Source organism: Rhipicephalus microplus, chromosome 8 (genome assembly GCF_043290135.1).
Source record: "Rhipicephalus microplus isolate Deutch F79 chromosome 8, USDA_Rmic, whole genome shotgun sequence".
Lineage (NCBI taxonomy): Eukaryota > Metazoa > Arthropoda > Arachnida > Ixodida > Ixodidae > Rhipicephalus > Rhipicephalus microplus.
In genome coordinates this window covers 21,622,803-21,639,991 of record NC_134707.1, presented here as the reverse complement: position 1 = coordinate 21,639,991, position 17,189 = coordinate 21,622,803, and the positions used below count along the sequence as shown (strand labels likewise).

Below are 17,189 nucleotides of genomic sequence, written 5' to 3'. Positions count from 1 at the left end.
ATGGCCACATACCGCCACGTCACCTCCACTGATGAATGCTCGGACCACAGTCTGTGCCCAGCTGGTGAAACTTCATGGTGTCGGCACAATGCCGCAAAAGCAAAGGGTGAGCCCGACCCCAGGCATGCCTACAATCTACCGAAAGACGTGGCAGAGGCATTACTACCGGTTTATACCCGGCTTTCGGAAAGAGCCCTGCTTCAGAGGTGCGAACGCGGCAAAACGCAGAACTCCAACGAGAGCCTACATTCGGTAATCTGGAGTTTGGCCCCCAAGGAGCACCATGCGTCCCTGTTCGCTGTTGAAGCAGCTGTTGCAGAAGCAGTGCTGCGCTTCAACACGGGCAATTTGAATTCTGCAACGGCAATCTTAGGTGAAATGGACATGAATGCGACAAGTACTGGTGCCAGGAGAGCGAGAGAAAAAGACCACCGTCGCAGCATTGTCTCCAACAAGAAAAGAACAGCCTCATTGGAACTCCGGAAGCTAGTGAAGAGGAGGCATGAGCACAGAATGCATTCAGACTATGCTTCTGGTGCGTTTTGAGGTTGTCTTGTTGCATCTTCTGCAATAAAAATGTGTGCCCACGTTTTTTCTCGATTTCTCAAAACGACAATTTTCATGTGCTTCCCATTATGCCGGAGCAATATCTCTTGTTCTATCTGGGTTATCATTACGATTTCTTTTTTGTTTCGAAGATAAATGCAGGGGATGTGTCGTAAAGTAAGTTTTATTGTAATAATTTTTGGAGAAAATTCTCTAAATGGATCTTTTGTTTCAAGTGTAGATGGGGAAATTTTTCATGTCATATTCAACATCCCACAACTTTGCTTCGAAATAGCCCAGAACAATGATTTATACTTTATTGCACACTGTGAACATACCGAATTGGTTCTATAGGTTGCACATCAATATCCAAGTTACAGTTAATTAGCTAATTAGGCCTTAATTGAAAAAGTCGCAGTTCATTATATCTTTAAAACTAATTGTCACAGCAAAAAAAGAATTAGATTTTTGAAATCAGCAGTAAAATCTACATAGGCTCTCCAAATTTGACTGAGGTACTCGCAAAAATAAAAGAGTTTTTGGAAGGTGTAGCATCCCCCCTTAAACCTGTAGCTTTATTGCTAAGGTAACCACTTCTCAAAGGTTGTAGTTAGTTGTTAGCATGAGAATCCAGATTTGTGGCCACTTCGCTTCTTTTTCTTTTCCCACTTCCTAAGTTTTCGCGAAAAATTCCCTACGAAAAATTTGCCTAGCGTAATTCTCGCACCCACCAACTTTTCATCGGTTCAAAGAAATGCACGAATTCAGCGAGTAAACACGGTAGATTCTAATAAACAGGCAGTTTTCGAACTCTATATTGAGAAAAAGGCACCCATTTGATTAGTTTTTGTATTCTATATTGAGAAAAAGGCACCCAATTTGATTAGATTAAATATAGTAAATAGTCAACACAGTGCCTAGTCTGTTTCACATGTCCTGCCATCTACCTTATTTCATAACAAACGGGCCCATGAGTTTATGTATGCTACTCCATGCATTACAGTAGCATATTTGCCCTTACTGTACAATGAGAATAAATGAATCAATGCAAAGACAACATTTTTTTTTAGTATCGATGACAGAACACACCAAGTGGCATGATGTATGAGCAGCATCAAGTGAGCATACATGTTCATTATAGCATTAAAGCAATGTCTCTGCACAGCTTCTTTACCTTATTATCATCAGTATCAGTAAATCGAAATTTAACAATATCGAAATACCTTCTCTGGTTGCTACCGCCAGAGCTAGCTATACGCAAGCGAGAAAACACGTAAAATTAAATACTTCTGGTGGTGCCACCTTGAATTTCCTGCACCAGCTTGACGTGAAGTCACAGATTTTCATGGCACCTGCTAGCACCTTAGTAATTATTCAGCGGTAAAAATTGTGCACATAGGGTTCTAAAAGGCCCCAACCCTCAATGTCTCAAGTTTAAGGGGGGACGTGCTTTTGACAGTGAACTTTCTTGTTTCTGGTCGGATGATGATGAAAATTGGCGCAGCCACTAAGAATGGCCTCACCGTGCATCCATAAAAATTTCGAGGCGATAGCACAAATACTTAATGAGAGAAAAATTATTTTTCAATTGAACCTCGTGGAGGGACTGAAGGATTTATAAAATGACAAAAATGGTTGGTAATTACTGTATGCACAGCCAAATGCATGTTGAAGGGGGCTGCGTTCTCAAAAGATTTTTTTTTTTTTGCAACAGTAAAACTTGTCCAGCGACACTGCAATGAGCACACTTGCACTACAAATAAGAAACCCTATAAAAATTATTTAATGGGGGACGCGGCTTTGGGATCGCGAAAAATGGCAAAAAAATCGATTTTTTGAAACTCAAGTTTTCCGTTTCTGGAACCCTTTTTCTATCTGGTTCCAAAATATCTACACTGAAAACCGCGCAGAAGTGCTTCGGAAAATTCGTTTCACCCACCTAGGTAGCAAAAATTTTTCTGGAAATCGCGAGAAAACGGTGATTTTAGAAAAATTATAGCTTCGCGATGCTTGGGCCAGGAGCCGGCTTCTTGGGCTCATCGGAAAGAGCACTTCTCTGTGTTTAACTTTCCCGCCTCAGCTGGCTCCTCCCTTTAACAACAAGTGAGCAAAAAGCAAATGTTTGAAGGTCGTTTTGAGGCCCTTGATTGGCCGTGGCCGCCATGTTGCCTCAGCTCGCCTCGCCATTGGCCCGATGCTCGCTCCGGGCGATCGTCGTCTGCTGCTTGTGCGTCGCGAGGACATGGCTCTCGAAAATCGCCACTTCGTGACGTGTTCACGGCTTGATAATCACTTAAGATATAACTACGCTTTAGTTACGAGCAGTAAGCGGATGCGGGATCAGGTTACTACGAGTAGGAGCGCAGTCTACGAGCGCCGCGCGTCATCGGAGTTGTCTTTAGCCCAAACTTTGCTGACAGCGAGACTGCGGGCAGGAACGACGCGCTAGTGCATTCATGGCAACGTGCTTCTTCGCAAGCAACGAAGCTGTAAGCGGCGGCACGATCAGATTACTACGAGCGGGCGCGCGGCGGTCTTCGAGTGCGGCGCGTCATCGGAGTCGGCTTTAGGTCTAACTCCGCTGACAGCGAGACTGCGGGCAGGAACGACGCGCTAGTGCATTCATGGCAACGTGCTTCTTCGCAAGCAACGAAGCTGTAAGCGGCGGCACGATCAGATTACTACGAGCGGGCGCGCGGCGGTCTTCGAGTGCGGCGCGTCATCGGAGTCGGCTTTAGGTCTAACTCCGCTGACAGCGAGACTGCGGGCAGGAACGACGCGCAAGTGCACTCTTGGTGACGTGCTTCTTCGCAAGGAATGTACCACATCACTCGCTAGCTCCTCTGAATATTGTACGGGCATTTTACGCATCCGCAGCGGACAACACAGTCAAGCTTGTCCCCCCCCCCCTCACTGCCAAGGATCTCTCGGAACAGCGGCTAGCAGTTTCGCGCGTCGTCATTCGAAAATGCGATGCCAAGTGCAGTGCGTGCCGATTTTTTGTCTTCGTAGTTACACATTTCGCGCATTGTCATTGAACGTCGCCGGCAAGTGCATTACGCGCCGGCTGCACTGTCCACGCGGCCGCGCACCCCACGGTCATATGGAGTGCCGTCAGTAAGCTTTTGTGATGCGATTCAGACGTGCTTGGAGCCGTGCTTGGTATCGCCACGAACGTCTATGAATGTTCCGAGGTTAATGATTTGCTGCAGATTAGAGTTTCCGCGACCGGCTGTAAGATGATACGTTTCACGGCTGGAGCGGCAAAAGAGCATGTGTGAATCAGGGGCACGAATTTTTATATGCCCGTTTCGTGTCATTAATTATACTGCTAGAAATTCCCGTGCCACCAGTCTTCTGCCCATAACTTTGTTATTTGGAATGAAGGCATAGGTCGTCGTGGTGTGATCCATTTTTCTGATGCAATAAACCTCTCTCCAAATAAAGAAAAGTTCAGTGAATATTTGTAATAAAGTACTTAATTACGCTAATTACAACTTCAGCACAAAAAAAAAAGTATGTGTAATAATTTCAGTATATGGTTTTATTCAATTACAATCTTTTCTGTCATACCTATCACGCTACTCCTTCATACAAAGAACTTGGTTTGAAATCCATACTTGTTCTTTGTAACTCATGAAAAGGAGTAAATCATGAAAAGAAGTCAAATATCACAAGACAAACCTGAGATCACAATTTTTAGGTGTCTTAGAGACGTAAAGAAAAGTTGAAACTTTAAACGCAGCTTTCTTAATACTGTTTTTTTTTTACATTATGCTCAGCCCCTCCACATGGTTCAATGAAGAAATAATTTGTTTCTCGTAATGTATTAAAAATTTTTTATGGAAGCACTGTGAGGTTATTCTTAGTGTCTGTGCCAATTTTCATCAATATCCAACGAGAAACAAAAAAGTTCATTGAAAAAAGCCTGTCGAAAACTTTGACAGGCTTTTTCTCACAAGGGTGTTGTGGACATAGTGCATTGCTCGTGGAAAGAGTAGCATGAAAATGACTGGACCGATTTTGATTTTGTTTTTTTTTCCCTGAATCCCTGAACACTGCTTGTGGGTACAGCAATCTTCAATTTCTGTTCTGTGGCCCTGTTATTTTTCTAGACGAGGATTTGTCCGTGCCATTGTTTCTGACTATGTGTGTCGGCAGCCATGATGATCTCTAAAAAAAAAAAAAAGAGAACTTATTAAAAAATTCAGAGAGTGTCATACCGTGTAGCTTTCTTTTGAGTAAAGATCAGCACCATTCGCAGCTTCCTGGCATGTTATGTTGCAGCGCTAGGCTTTCCACGAGCAGACCATGTAATTGGATCGTGTAGCATTATGTAACTTGAGAACTACTGAAGCTATCATGATGAAACTGCATATTTCCCTATTCTAGACACTTACGAGTATGCATGCCAAATTTCATTGCTGTAGGTCAACAAATAAAGTTTTTTTTCAAAGCCACCTCCCCCCTTAAAGAGTAAAATGAAAAAATAAGATCGAAGCCCCCTGAAGCACAGTTCAAGGAACATTACAAAATAAACGGAATCAAAATCTGTAAAGTGGTTGCCCAGATATCTGCTCCATGAGCCGAGTATAATGACAAAAAAGCAGTATTGAGAAAACTGCGTTTAAAGTTTCAACTTTTTTACGTATCTAAAACACCTAATCATTGTGATCTTAGGTTCTTCTTGTGATATTTGACTTCTCAGGTATCTGGTTTCTGTGGTCTCTGACCAGTGTGCCTTGGTTCCCCCCCCCCCCCCTTATCTCCTTTTCATGCTTTACAAAGAACACGTATAGATTTCAAACCAAGTTCTTTGTATGAAGGAGTGATGTTATAGGCATGACAGAAAAGATTGTAATTGAATAAGACCATATACTGAAATGATTACACATATTTCTAGTGCAGAAGTTGTAATTAGCATAATTAAGTACTTGATTACAAATATTCACGGCCATTCTTTATTTGGAGAGGTTTATTGCATCAGAAAAATGGATCACACCATGACGGCCTATGCCTTCTTTCCAAATAACAAAGTTATGGGCAGAAGACTGGTGGCACAGGAATTTTACCAGTATATTTAATGACGCTTAAACGGGCATATAAAAATTCGTGCCCCTGATTCCCACATGCTCTTTTGCCACTCTAGCCGTGAAACGCATCATCATGCAGCCGGCCGCGGAAACGCTAATCTACGAGGCTTCCATTGCCTCAGAACATTCATAGACGTTCGTCACGATACCAAGCACGGCTCCAAGCATGTATAAATTGCATCACACACATCTAAATCGCATCACAAAAGCCTATTGACAGCACTCCATACAACCGTGGAGTGCGCGACCGCGTAATGCACTTGCTGGCGGCGTTCGGTGACGATGCGCGAAATGTGTAATTACGATGACAAAAAGTCGGCAAGCGCTACGCTTGGCATCACATTTTTGAGTGACGATTTGTGAACCTGCTAGCCACTGTTTCGAGCAATCCTTGGCAGTGAAGGGGGGGGGGGGGGGTGCAGAGCTTGACTGTGTGGTGCGCTGCCAATGCATAAAATGCCCATAAGTGGTTCAGAGCAGCTAGTGATTGATGTGCTTAATTTCTTGCGAAGAAGCACGTCACCAAGAGTGCGCTAGCGCGTCGTTCCTGCCCGCAGTCTCGCTGTCAGCGGAGTTAGGGCTAAAGACGACTCCAATGACGTGCCGCGCTCGTAAAGCGCGCGCCCATTCGTAGTAATCTTATCGTCATCTGGTGCGGCCGCTCGTAGTAAACTGATCGTGCCACCGTTTACAGTTTCGTTGCTTGCGAAAAAGCACGTCGCCGCGAGTGCGCTAGCGCGCCGTTCCTGCCCGCCGTCTTGCTGTCGGCGGAGCTAGGGCTAAAGACGACTCCGATGACGAGCCGCGCTCGTAGACCGTGCGCCCACTCGTAGTAACCTAATCGCGCATGCACTTACGGCTCCTAACTAATGTGTACTTATATCCTAAGTGATCATCGAGCCGTGAAAACGTAACGAAGTAGCGATTTTCGAGAGCCATGCTATCAGGACGCACAAAAAGCAGACGACGATCTCCCGGAGCGAGCATCGGGCCAATGGTGAGGCGAGCTTAGGCAACATGGCGGCCACAGGCAATCAAGGGCCTCCAAACAACCTTAATACATTTGCTTTTTGTGCGTTTTTTTTTTTTAAAGGGAGGAAGCCAGCTGAGGCGAGAAAGTTCAACACGGAGAAACGCTCTTTTCGATGAGTTCAAGAAGCCAGCTCCCGGCCCCGCCATCGTGAAGCTATAATTTTTCGAAAACCGCTGTTTTCTTGCAAATTCCAGAAATATTTTGGCTACCTAGGTGGGTGAAACGAATTTTCCAAAGCACTTCTGCGTGGTTTTCAGTGCAGATATTTTGGAATCAGATAGAAAAGGGGTTCCAGAAACTCAAAACTTGATTTTCGAAAAATCGATTTCTTTTGCCATTTTTCGCGATCCCAAAGCCGCGTCCCTCTTTAAAAAAGCTTCATTGAACTGATACGGCCAGAATATAAAAAAGACTGGAATTCCCGATGTTGTGCCAGCGTTCGCGTGCGTTATGGCTCAAAGCTGAAAAATTAGCCCTTGAGCTTCATTTCCTCTTCTATTTTCAGCTATGATGGCAGACACAATAGCAATAGGGTTCTGAAAGTATAACTTGTATGACTAAACTGATTTGATGTTTCAGATAAGCGTGTCTTTCATGTCTTGTTGCACGGCAACCTTGAGCAAAACATAGCAGACAAGATAAACATCCTTAATTATCTCTCATAACGCACTCTCCGGCTTCTCAATTGCTTCTTGTGGCTACGAGTGTGAGAGATATCGATAAGGGAGGCCAAGTACCTGAGAGAGCACACAAAGGGCATCGTGTAGCGACCGCTCGGCCTCGTCCAGGATCTGCTGGGTGGCACCGCGCAGCACTATGGTGCAGGCCTCGCCCAGAGGCACACCTGAGAACTTCAGCAGCTTGTCCTCACCAATCATCACCTCCTCGATGAGGTCGCACGTGCCCAGGCGCACCAGCTCAGGAGTGTTGAACGTGGACACAATCTCGCCGCCTACGTGCAAGTGGCAGCAAGGATGTCATTGTGATGTCCAGTGGGCACAGAAATAGCAAATATAGTATTCCCTTGCAAAATAGCCACATTACTTTTTTGAGTTCTTGGTACGATTATTATGTGTGGCACAATTTTTTTAAATATTTCAACTTGAATTCTCGTACTTTAAATTTGAACATGTGTCAAGTCTATGGTAATTTTCACACTGATTAGTTCAGTATAAAAGAGTGAACTTTATTTACGGGTACCTTTTAACGACAGTCGAAAGACATGAACTGCACATACAGTAGACTCTCAGTAAATGGAACCTCAAGGTGGTGGGAAAATATGTTCCATTTAAAACAGGAGTTCAGTTTACTGAGAGGTGAACATGGGTGCAGAATACAAGCTCGAAACCAGGCATTACTGAGGCAATAGTTCCATTTAAGCAGTAGTTCTGTTTAAGGGGAGATGCTACTTGAAAAACGATTTTCTTTAATAAGAGTCTGAATTTAACACAAATTGGCATGCTAATAAAGTTTTTTCTCCTCTTTTCAAATATGTCATCTATTTTCATGTAGATTGCTTGGTTTTCTTTCTGCAGGTCAGATACTGCAAAACTATGGCCATTGTTATGCAACAATTCTGACCTATAAAAATTTGAGATAAAGCATGCAGATATAGCTGACTATGATCCTTTGGAACTGTAGAGTGCAAAAAACTATCTAAATTTTGTGTGTAAAAAGGTGCAATACAATAATAAAATAGAAAAGTTTACTATGGCTCTAGTTGCCAAGGGCTTTCAATGTTATGTAATTTTTGAAAAACATAATCAAGCAGCACTGACAATCTGAATAGATACTTGCACTCTATGGGCCTTCATCATGCTATGTGCAAAATTTTATAGAGGTATGACAATTCTAAGTATACGAACTAGCGTGTATAAGAAGCACAGATCACACAAAACTGCAAAAGGAGAAAAACGCATTTGAAAGTTTGAAACCTTTTTTTTATCACAGAGTTGTTAGAAATGCATAATTTTTGGCCATAATGTTCAACAGAACTTTGAAAAGCACTGCAAGTTACTAAAACTGTCCTGTAGCATAGGTTGTGCCCTCACGGTCCTTTCGAGCACTCTCTTCTAGCCGTGCCCTTTTCACTCCACGACGACGGTGGGCCCTTGCTTCTGCTGTCAGACGCTTAGACATTCTCTTGATGCGCCTCGCATCGTGGGAATCACTGAAAGTAACTAGATCTCTAGATGGCAGTATGTTGAGCTCTTCCAGGATGTGCTCGAAAGTAGCATGACCCTTGTTGAACCACAGGATTGCCATAGCTGCGGCGGTCTCGACAACCGTTCGGGAGACAAACTTAGTCTTGGGGCAAAGTAGCCAAATTTTGCTGTTCAGGGATTCCGATGCGTTCTGGGTTTTCCCTTTGATGCATCGAGCAAGGAGCTTCTCATCCGTTAGCCGCTTATAAATGGGCAAAACAGCCAATCCCTGTGCTTTTGTCAGGAGAGGTGTGTGGCATGGTGCAGGTTCACCAAGTGCTTCTGCGTTGATGTTTGCACCCCGACTCTGTTCCTGCAGGGCAAAACTTTCTGCTGCCAGCATTGTCAGTAGAGCATGAGTGGAAGTACGAAGCCCATACTGCAGTGTACATATCCCGTACACTCCCCTGTTGCTTGTTATGGCAATCTGATAGTATGTTTGGAGCTTCTGAATGACTGGCTCTTTCATTTTCTGCCCTCGTGGTAATGGCACATGCAGCTTCCGTAGCGCGGTGCCAAGTCTCTTGGCCACATGATTAATGCAGTCTTCTTTTTCTATATTGACAGCACCATAGACTTTTGACTCTGCAACTGCACTATATGCTTTGCTGTCACCGTCACTCAAGAATGTCATGAAATGCAGTGGGGTGTCATAAGTCAATGTTCTCTGCCAAATGCGCATTGCAGCCTCCGTTTGCATGGCATGGGAGGAACAGTCTGCATTTTTTTCACAGACTGGGCCATGGAATGCCTGCCACACTTCCTCGTCTGGGCCCATATCCTTGTGCCTACTGCATGTCAGGCAGTAATTTGATATGACCTCGAAGTCTAAGCAGAGGCCAGTATCTAAGGAGATAACTGCGCCAATCCCGTTGTGGCTTTTGTGGCCCCTCTTTGCCAAGTGCCGTCGAACATAACAGCCACATCAGTTTCGCCTGCTACTTGTTTCGTCAACTCTCTGGATCGGCGCAAGTTTTCACTCACAGCTGCCATGGCAGCGGTGTGCACCTTCTTTGCTATCGAAAAAAATCTTCTGTGGTGCATTGGCTTTGGGAGTCCAATAATGGCGAAAAATCTCAACAATTGCTCATGCCCAATGCCGACAGCGCATGCAGCCACCACCGCCTTCACATTTACAGCGAAACTATCTCGGGAGCTCCCACTGTCGTACCGTTGGCTCACTCGGCTGCTGCCGTCCGCCGTAACACGCAGTGACGTATAGGAGCACGAAAGAACAGTCGCTGAGCATTCGCTGTTTTCGCAATGAAGTTCGAGGAGCGACGAAAGTCCCTTGCGCTTTTCTGCCGGCTCCCGAACGGCAAGTTTTTGAATACCGCAAGCAGGGCATGCCGCACCTCCCACAAGTGCCGTCAGCAAGAGGGTGTCGCACAAAACTGTCGTTGCACAAACCTCATCGCGCTGTCTTTCGTCTTTTTCGAAGAAGCCGAGCTTCTTTTCCGAAGCACTGACGAAAGAAAGCGCAGCGTCAATCCCTTCATCGCAGCCACTGTCGCTCGCGCACTCGTCAATGCCGCCGTCAGGCCTAGCACACGTAGGCGCGTTCTCGTTCGTCGCCGTCGTTCGGGGCGCTTTACGCCGCCTTCCCTTGAACTTGTGCTTCGTTCGAAACTTCTGCGGTCTCACGTTGCACTTTTTCGGGCTTGTCATTGCGGAAATATGCGTAGACGCGCAGAAAAGCAGACGGACCAAATGCCGCTGGCCGCCACCAACACAGCTGACAATGACTCGGTAGCCAATGGCGATGCGGCTTAGGGTGCCGGCGTTTCAAACTGCTCAAACCACGTGATAAAAAGGCGTTGTTTTTTATTTATTTTTTTTGCCTACATACGAAACTGGCAGTCGTCAGAGCTGTAAGAAGAAGGCCGGACGCAACTTTCCCAACCGATCGCGATGGTGGGCGGCACTGCGACGGGGAGCAGCGCGCAGTCAAAGATGGCCAATATCGGCGCAAATTCACGAAATTTTGAGCCACCGCGATGCCTTCATACACATTTTTTTGTATTTTGCGGTTCAAATTTAGTTTTGAAATTTTGACAGATGAAAGAAGAAGGTTTGAAGATTACAATGCAATAAAAATCAGAAATACGAGAAATTTCGCTAAAAACGCGATTTTTCGACTCGCATCTCCCCTTAACAAATTTCCGTTTACTGAGAGTCTACTGTATATGTAAAATTAATTTACACACAAGCCGCAGGTGCTCTTCCACATTCAGCGTTGCTGAGGAGGCTAGTTTTCTCTGCTTCCGAAGACTGCACTACTGATGTGAGACCACCTGGAATCACTGTCTGTGCGCAGCTCTTTTACCTTCCCAGGCACTCACAAAAAATGTCCAGAACGAGCATGGGTAAGCACAACAGACCTCCCGGCTGCCGAGCCCAGATTGACAATTTTACGTCACTTCCACGGCCATCTAGCTTTCTGCCTGGAACCTGACTTGGATGTATCAAGAAAAATTTGTTTGAGATGGTTTTATGCTTGGAAATGATGTAAGCAGTCTGTGTTGCCCGATATCACAGCCAACATTACAGTGCATCTTTGCTTTTCAGCGTCAGATGTTCTGATGACACTCTGTGTACCTTATTCCTCTACTGCGGCGTCGCATGGCATATCGAAGCAGCGGGGAATCTGATCAGTGTTTTGAATCCGAGACAGAATGAACTTTTCTGCTGCTGGAGCTGTTTAAGGGGGGACGTGTTTTTCGAAATGAACTGCCTTGTTTCTGGTTGGATACTGATGAATATTGGCAGACAATAAAAATTGCCTCACAGTGCTTTCATAAAAATTTCGTGGCAATACCACAAAAACCTAATGACAGACAAATTATTTCTTCATTAAAGCTCGTGGAGGGACTGGAGGATTTATAAAGTGACAAAAATAGTACGTAATTACTGTACGCACAACCAAACGTATGTTAAGAGGACCAAGTTTTCAAAATAAATTTTTTGCAACAGGTATTTTTGCTAAAGGATTTAAGTGGCTTCTATAGCCATATTACAACATAAAAAAAAGGATTCTATGGGACTGAAATCGAGCAGACCCGCGATAATTCAAACAAAATTCAATTTTTTGGTTGGCCCTCTATTGTTTTAATGTATTTAAAAGCCTCTTCAAACTCAACCATTCAGTTAATTCATACTTTTTGCAGGACCATGCCAGAAAATATCTGCTGCTTTCCCATTCCTATTTAAAAATTTGTGAGCTTATATAATCCTAACAGTGTAAAAATGAAACATAAGCCCCTGAGGCCTTCACAAAAAAAGAATTTTCAAGTAAACAAATGTTTGAAACGAAGCACACGCATGGTAAACCGTGATGCTTCTCAACTGGTATGGAGAGCATTATTGTGCTGAAGGCACACATAGCAATGAAGCAGTTGGCAATTCACGATTGCTTTAAAAAGTTTGATAAGCCGTAAATGGCCAAGAAACTTGTGGACTTTACACCTCTGCTTTCTGTTCACTGCGTGCAGTTAGGACTTGAAAACATACAAAATTTTTTTAATGTGATAAAATCAATGCTTAATCATAACCTGTGGTGTCGCCTCACCCAGAGTAATCTATCTGAGAACTTCCGATAGTTCAAACGAAATTCAGATGTCCCTTCGAGTTTGAATCAACGAGAGTCGACTGCGATTCCATGCTTTACGCTAGTCCTGAATTTTCCTCCATCTCGCACTCACCTGTTACGAGAGCAAGGCGCTCGATGCCATCGAAGTCGGCGTGCTCGATGGCCATCACTCCAGCGTCGGCAAACAGCTGCTCCGGGTAGTTGTAGATGAGCTGGCGGTTGATGAACACGTTGATGTTGTGCTTCAGGATTTGCTCCACCTGTCGATGAAAAAACAAGCAGCCTTTCACCAAGGATTGATGAAAACAGAGTTTATGGGCTTCAAGCAATGACTCTTCCAAAGGTCTTGCTCAAAGACTGGACGTGTGTGAATACTTGAGCACTTCGAAGATTGCGAGAAATATTACAACATTTATATCGGTTTCTAGATAAATTTTAAATTTCAGAAATTTTGAGGCACTTGAAAGAAACGAACACACTCATAAAATCACATGGAACCCGATTGAATGCATGGTTTCACTGTAGATTTTAGCTGCTATGCTGTGCAACCACCTATTGTGGGGAAGGGCACACTGTCTCAAAGCCACACCAGATTAATGGACACATCAACTGCAATCTGATTGATATTTTTTGAAAATTTCAAGGCATGTTAATGACAAGGTCTGCAACGTGCAAACACGGATGCACGAAAGTCCAGACACCTAAAACGCTGACTGGCAACTGCAAAGGCACGCAACCGTGGAAAAGCAGGATGGCACAAAAACTTATCCGCGCATGCTCGTGCAATAGGTGAGTCGATCAATCTGGCACGCGAGGATGGTCTACGTGAAAGGTAACTGTTCCGGAAACACTGGACTTCTTTACGCAGGTAAATCTATGGTTGGCTCATGCATGCATGACAACTACTATCTATATGACAGGCCTTAGCGCATCTAGTCCGAACAACATTATTTTGAATTTCAAAAAAAAAAAAAAAAAAAGAAACTAATAAAATGCAGGCAGCTTATACTTTTTAACATTTAATTGTGGCTTTGCGGCAGTGCCCCATTCCCTCGGAGAGTAAATTTTGTGACATAGCAGCCTCACGGCAAAATATACGTCTACACTCAAATCTCAAAATACCAAATTTTTATATAAAGGATTAATGTTTATAACAAAGTAAAGAATGTTCAGTATGTACAAAGAAGTATGTTCAGTGTAGATGTCACTTTGCTGTAATGTGGCTTGAGTGTGTTCGCTTGAAATTGCAGAAACTTCCAATTTGTGTCGAAGCGAACTTGAATATTACAATATTTTCTCTACAACATTTCCCGATGGCTACAGTTCGCGCCACAGCAAGTTTATCGAGGCGCTCCCATTGTTTAAAGAAGTCGATGTGTAAGCCCTCACCTTTTCCTTCATCTTGACCTTCTCGGCTAGCTCCATGTCGGCGATCGCTGCGAGCGACTCAACCCGCACGCGGCTGCCAAAGACCTTCACTTTGTCGGCGTCCATGGGGGTGTTGGCGATGAGGATGCGTGCCTTCTCCACCCTCTTCGGCTGGTGCACTCCGGGCTTCTTGTCCAGCAAAAAGCCTGTGTCAAAAAGCAAAGATAACTTCTATGTGGTCACTCACTATGTCTATTAGACCCCTGTGATTGTATATATATTTTTTTGAGAAATGCCTCCCAAAAACGTGGACTTTTTTTTTTTTGGCTGAAAGAAATTGCCCAGAGAAATCTATTTCGGCAAAAAAATTTAATTTTTTTTTGGATACCATCAAGTGACGAAAAAATCTTAAGGGGGGACGTGAATTCTAAAAAATTTTTTTTTTAATGTTTTGCTCAATCTTAACCAAACTTCACTACCTAAGCTAGTTTTTCATACTGATTTCAAATCTCTAATTTGTTTCTTAATATTTCAAGTGGTTTAGAAAATATGAAGGTCTGAATCTTAATTGCGTACTTCTTACGGGACACTTCTTGGCAATTTCTTCTTGCTAAATCCAAAAAGTGAATGCATAATCCCAATGCTGGAGACTTGCTGTAGGGGGTGATGCTATTTTTATCCATTTGAAAGCATTTTATAAGCAAGAAAACGGACGAACACTTATGGTCACTATATTACAATAAATTTTTCTCACTAAAATCTTCAATGATAATTTTTGAAGTGATGCTAGAGAAATAGAAATAGCATCACCCCCTGGATCATGTCAAGACGAATAAAATGATACCAACTTTGTCGCACTCACTCAAGTTTAACATAGGAAAAACCCCCGTAAGGCCGAGTGCAATGTGCAAAAACATCGAACTGAGAAAAACGCGTTTGAAGTTTTTCTAGCAACTTTAACTTTTGCTAAAGTGAAGCTACAGCGATATTAACGACATCATTCTGTACCTCTATATTATAGGATAAATGGCCATGCTAAATTTCACTGTACCCACCCAGAATACTGCTCACAGCTTGTTCTAGAACTATAAAATAGTCATTGACTCAGCATGAGAATTATTATTTTTTGACTTTGTGGTCGTTCCAGTGCCTTGCAAGTGAAAAGAACACAAAAAAAAAATCATGTAATAATGTTGTCCTTGGATAGACAATAGATTTACACAATGTTCAGATCTAAAACCAAGAATATTTATTTTTGCAAAAATTCTCACTACTTGCCATCATGACTGTTTACAGCAGACCAGGGCTGTAAGCAGAGTCCCCTGTTGGCTTGTGACGCTTTGAAAGTCTTTCCTTTATTGAACTGCTGTCGAGATGCTCTCTTCGCGATTTTTGCAGCCTGCCCTTGTCCTTCTCAAGGCTGCGACGCACCAAGTTATTGCCAGCGCTGTAGCCCAGCTTCTCGGAAATTTCCACGTTGCTCTTGGTTGTGCCTTGGTTGAAGCGGCTGATGGCTTTGGCAACTGCCCTTTCAATGCTCGGCAAGGATGCATACCGAGTTTTGGGGGCTTGCTGCCAAATCATAGCGTGCAGGCTCTCACTTGGGTTCTGGGTGATCCCCTTGCTGCACCTTTCCAAGAGGGCATTGTGGCTCAGCCGCCTAAACACAGGCTCCAATGCCTCAGTTACGAAATCAGACAGGCTGTCCTTGTGTGGTGGTGGCTTCTCATTTTTCGCAAGAGCTCTCTGAAATTTGCACCAGGATTCAGGGCCTTCAGGGCAAAGGTCATGCTTTGGTGCCTCGTCAGTTGAAGACATGTGGTTCAAAGTTGCTAGAACAGCCTTCTGCATACCTGGAAAATCGTTCCTGTGGCTTCCCAATGCGTAACCATAGTATGAGGTGATCTTCTTTATCTTTTGTTGCATAAGTCTGCCCTCTCCACCAAGTGAGCCACCTTGAGCTTTTTTTTTTCTCTACAAGTGTACATAAGGCAGCTCCCATACACTTGTGTACTGATTTATGCAGTCCTTTTTGGCCACCTTCATGAAGCCGTACACCTCTTTTTTTGTGAGTGCATGGAATGTCCTGCTGTCGTCGTCCGACAGCATTGTCGTATAACGAAGCTTGTGCTTTTCAAGTGACCGCTCAAAGAAGCGTAGTGCTGCCTGCACTTTCATCTGGCCAGCATTACAGTCAACATTCTTCTGACACAGAGGGGCATGCTGAATGAGCCAGGCAGAATGTCCTGCTTCTCCTTCCTTGGGTCCTGTGGTGCAAGCCAGGCAAAAGTTCGATAGCACGATATGGTCTATCACGAGGCCACTATACATCTCAACAATGCAGCCAACACATATATGCGAGCTATGTCCACGCGTAAGCCAGGTGCCGTCATAAACGACGTCGACGTTTCCGGGCGCGTTGCCGAACTCCGCATTGAGCTCCTTGACGCAAGCAACGCTCGCTGCTTCGCAATTGGGCAGCTGTCGCACAGCAGGCTTCTTTCATTATATTCATGTGGCTTTGGCAACTCTTGTGGTGAAGCCCTCGATGCAAAATATTCATCCCGGCGAAGAAGTTCGACAGAGCCGTTGCCCCCTTGCCAAAACTGTTGATGGCCTTCATGGCACGAATATTAACTTCAAACGGCCTTATTTTGGCGTCGGTCTCGTCGGCTATACGTGAGGATGAAAAACACTTTTCGCGAAAGTCACAACTGCCGGACGTGACTATGAGCTTCGAACACAGCCCGTACTCTTTCTTGGCCTTTGAAATAGTGACGCTTCTTCCACCGCATTCTGGGCACGCAACAAGTCCCAATAACGAGCGTATCGCTGCCAGATCAACAATAACATATTCTGTCCCGTTTTCTTTGCCACCATCCTCCAGATCATCTAGTAACTCGAACTTACGTTCCGTCGCGCACTGCGATGCGAGTGATGCCTTCAAGCCTGCTGCATTTCTCGCGCACTCAGCAAACTCGTCTGCCAAATAAAACGCGGTGTTAACGCGGTCTAGGATGCTGCTGGAAGTGCAAGATGATCCGACGACGACACAATCCGATGAGGTGCTGCTGTAAAGCACAGGAGAGTGCACCGCTTCGGACACAAGTGGCCGCGGCTGCGCGCTGTCGTTTGAACGAATTCGACCTGCCGTGGGTTGTTTTGCGGCTCCCGTGGCGACTTCATAATCAATTTTAATCCATTCACTGATCGAATTCAGCGTTTACAATTTGAGGACACATGCTTATAGGTCTAAAAATTTCAAATATCGAATTTTCTCAAAATCGACTTTCTGGCTATTTTTCACCATTCCAAGACCCGCGTCCCCCCTTAAGGGGGGATGCTACACCTTCCAA

The 17,189-nt window shown here is 44.4% G+C and overlaps 1 protein-coding gene across 1 annotated transcript in view; it reads right to left on the bottom strand.

Annotated features, from left to right (window-relative positions):
• The window catches only part of CCT2 (chaperonin containing TCP1 subunit 2), a 44,350-nt gene that overhangs the window by 4,667 nt on the left and 22,494 nt on the right, over positions 1-17,189 (bottom strand). Inside the window, exons 6-8 of the mRNA XM_037416405.2 lie at positions 13,855-14,039; positions 12,578-12,725; positions 7,410-7,624 (exon numbers count right to left, since the gene is read on the bottom strand). Coding sequence (XP_037272302.2) covers positions 7,410-7,624; positions 12,578-12,725; positions 13,855-14,039 — 548 coding nt within the window. The remainder of the gene's footprint in view (positions 1-7,409; positions 7,625-12,577; positions 12,726-13,854; positions 14,040-17,189) is intronic.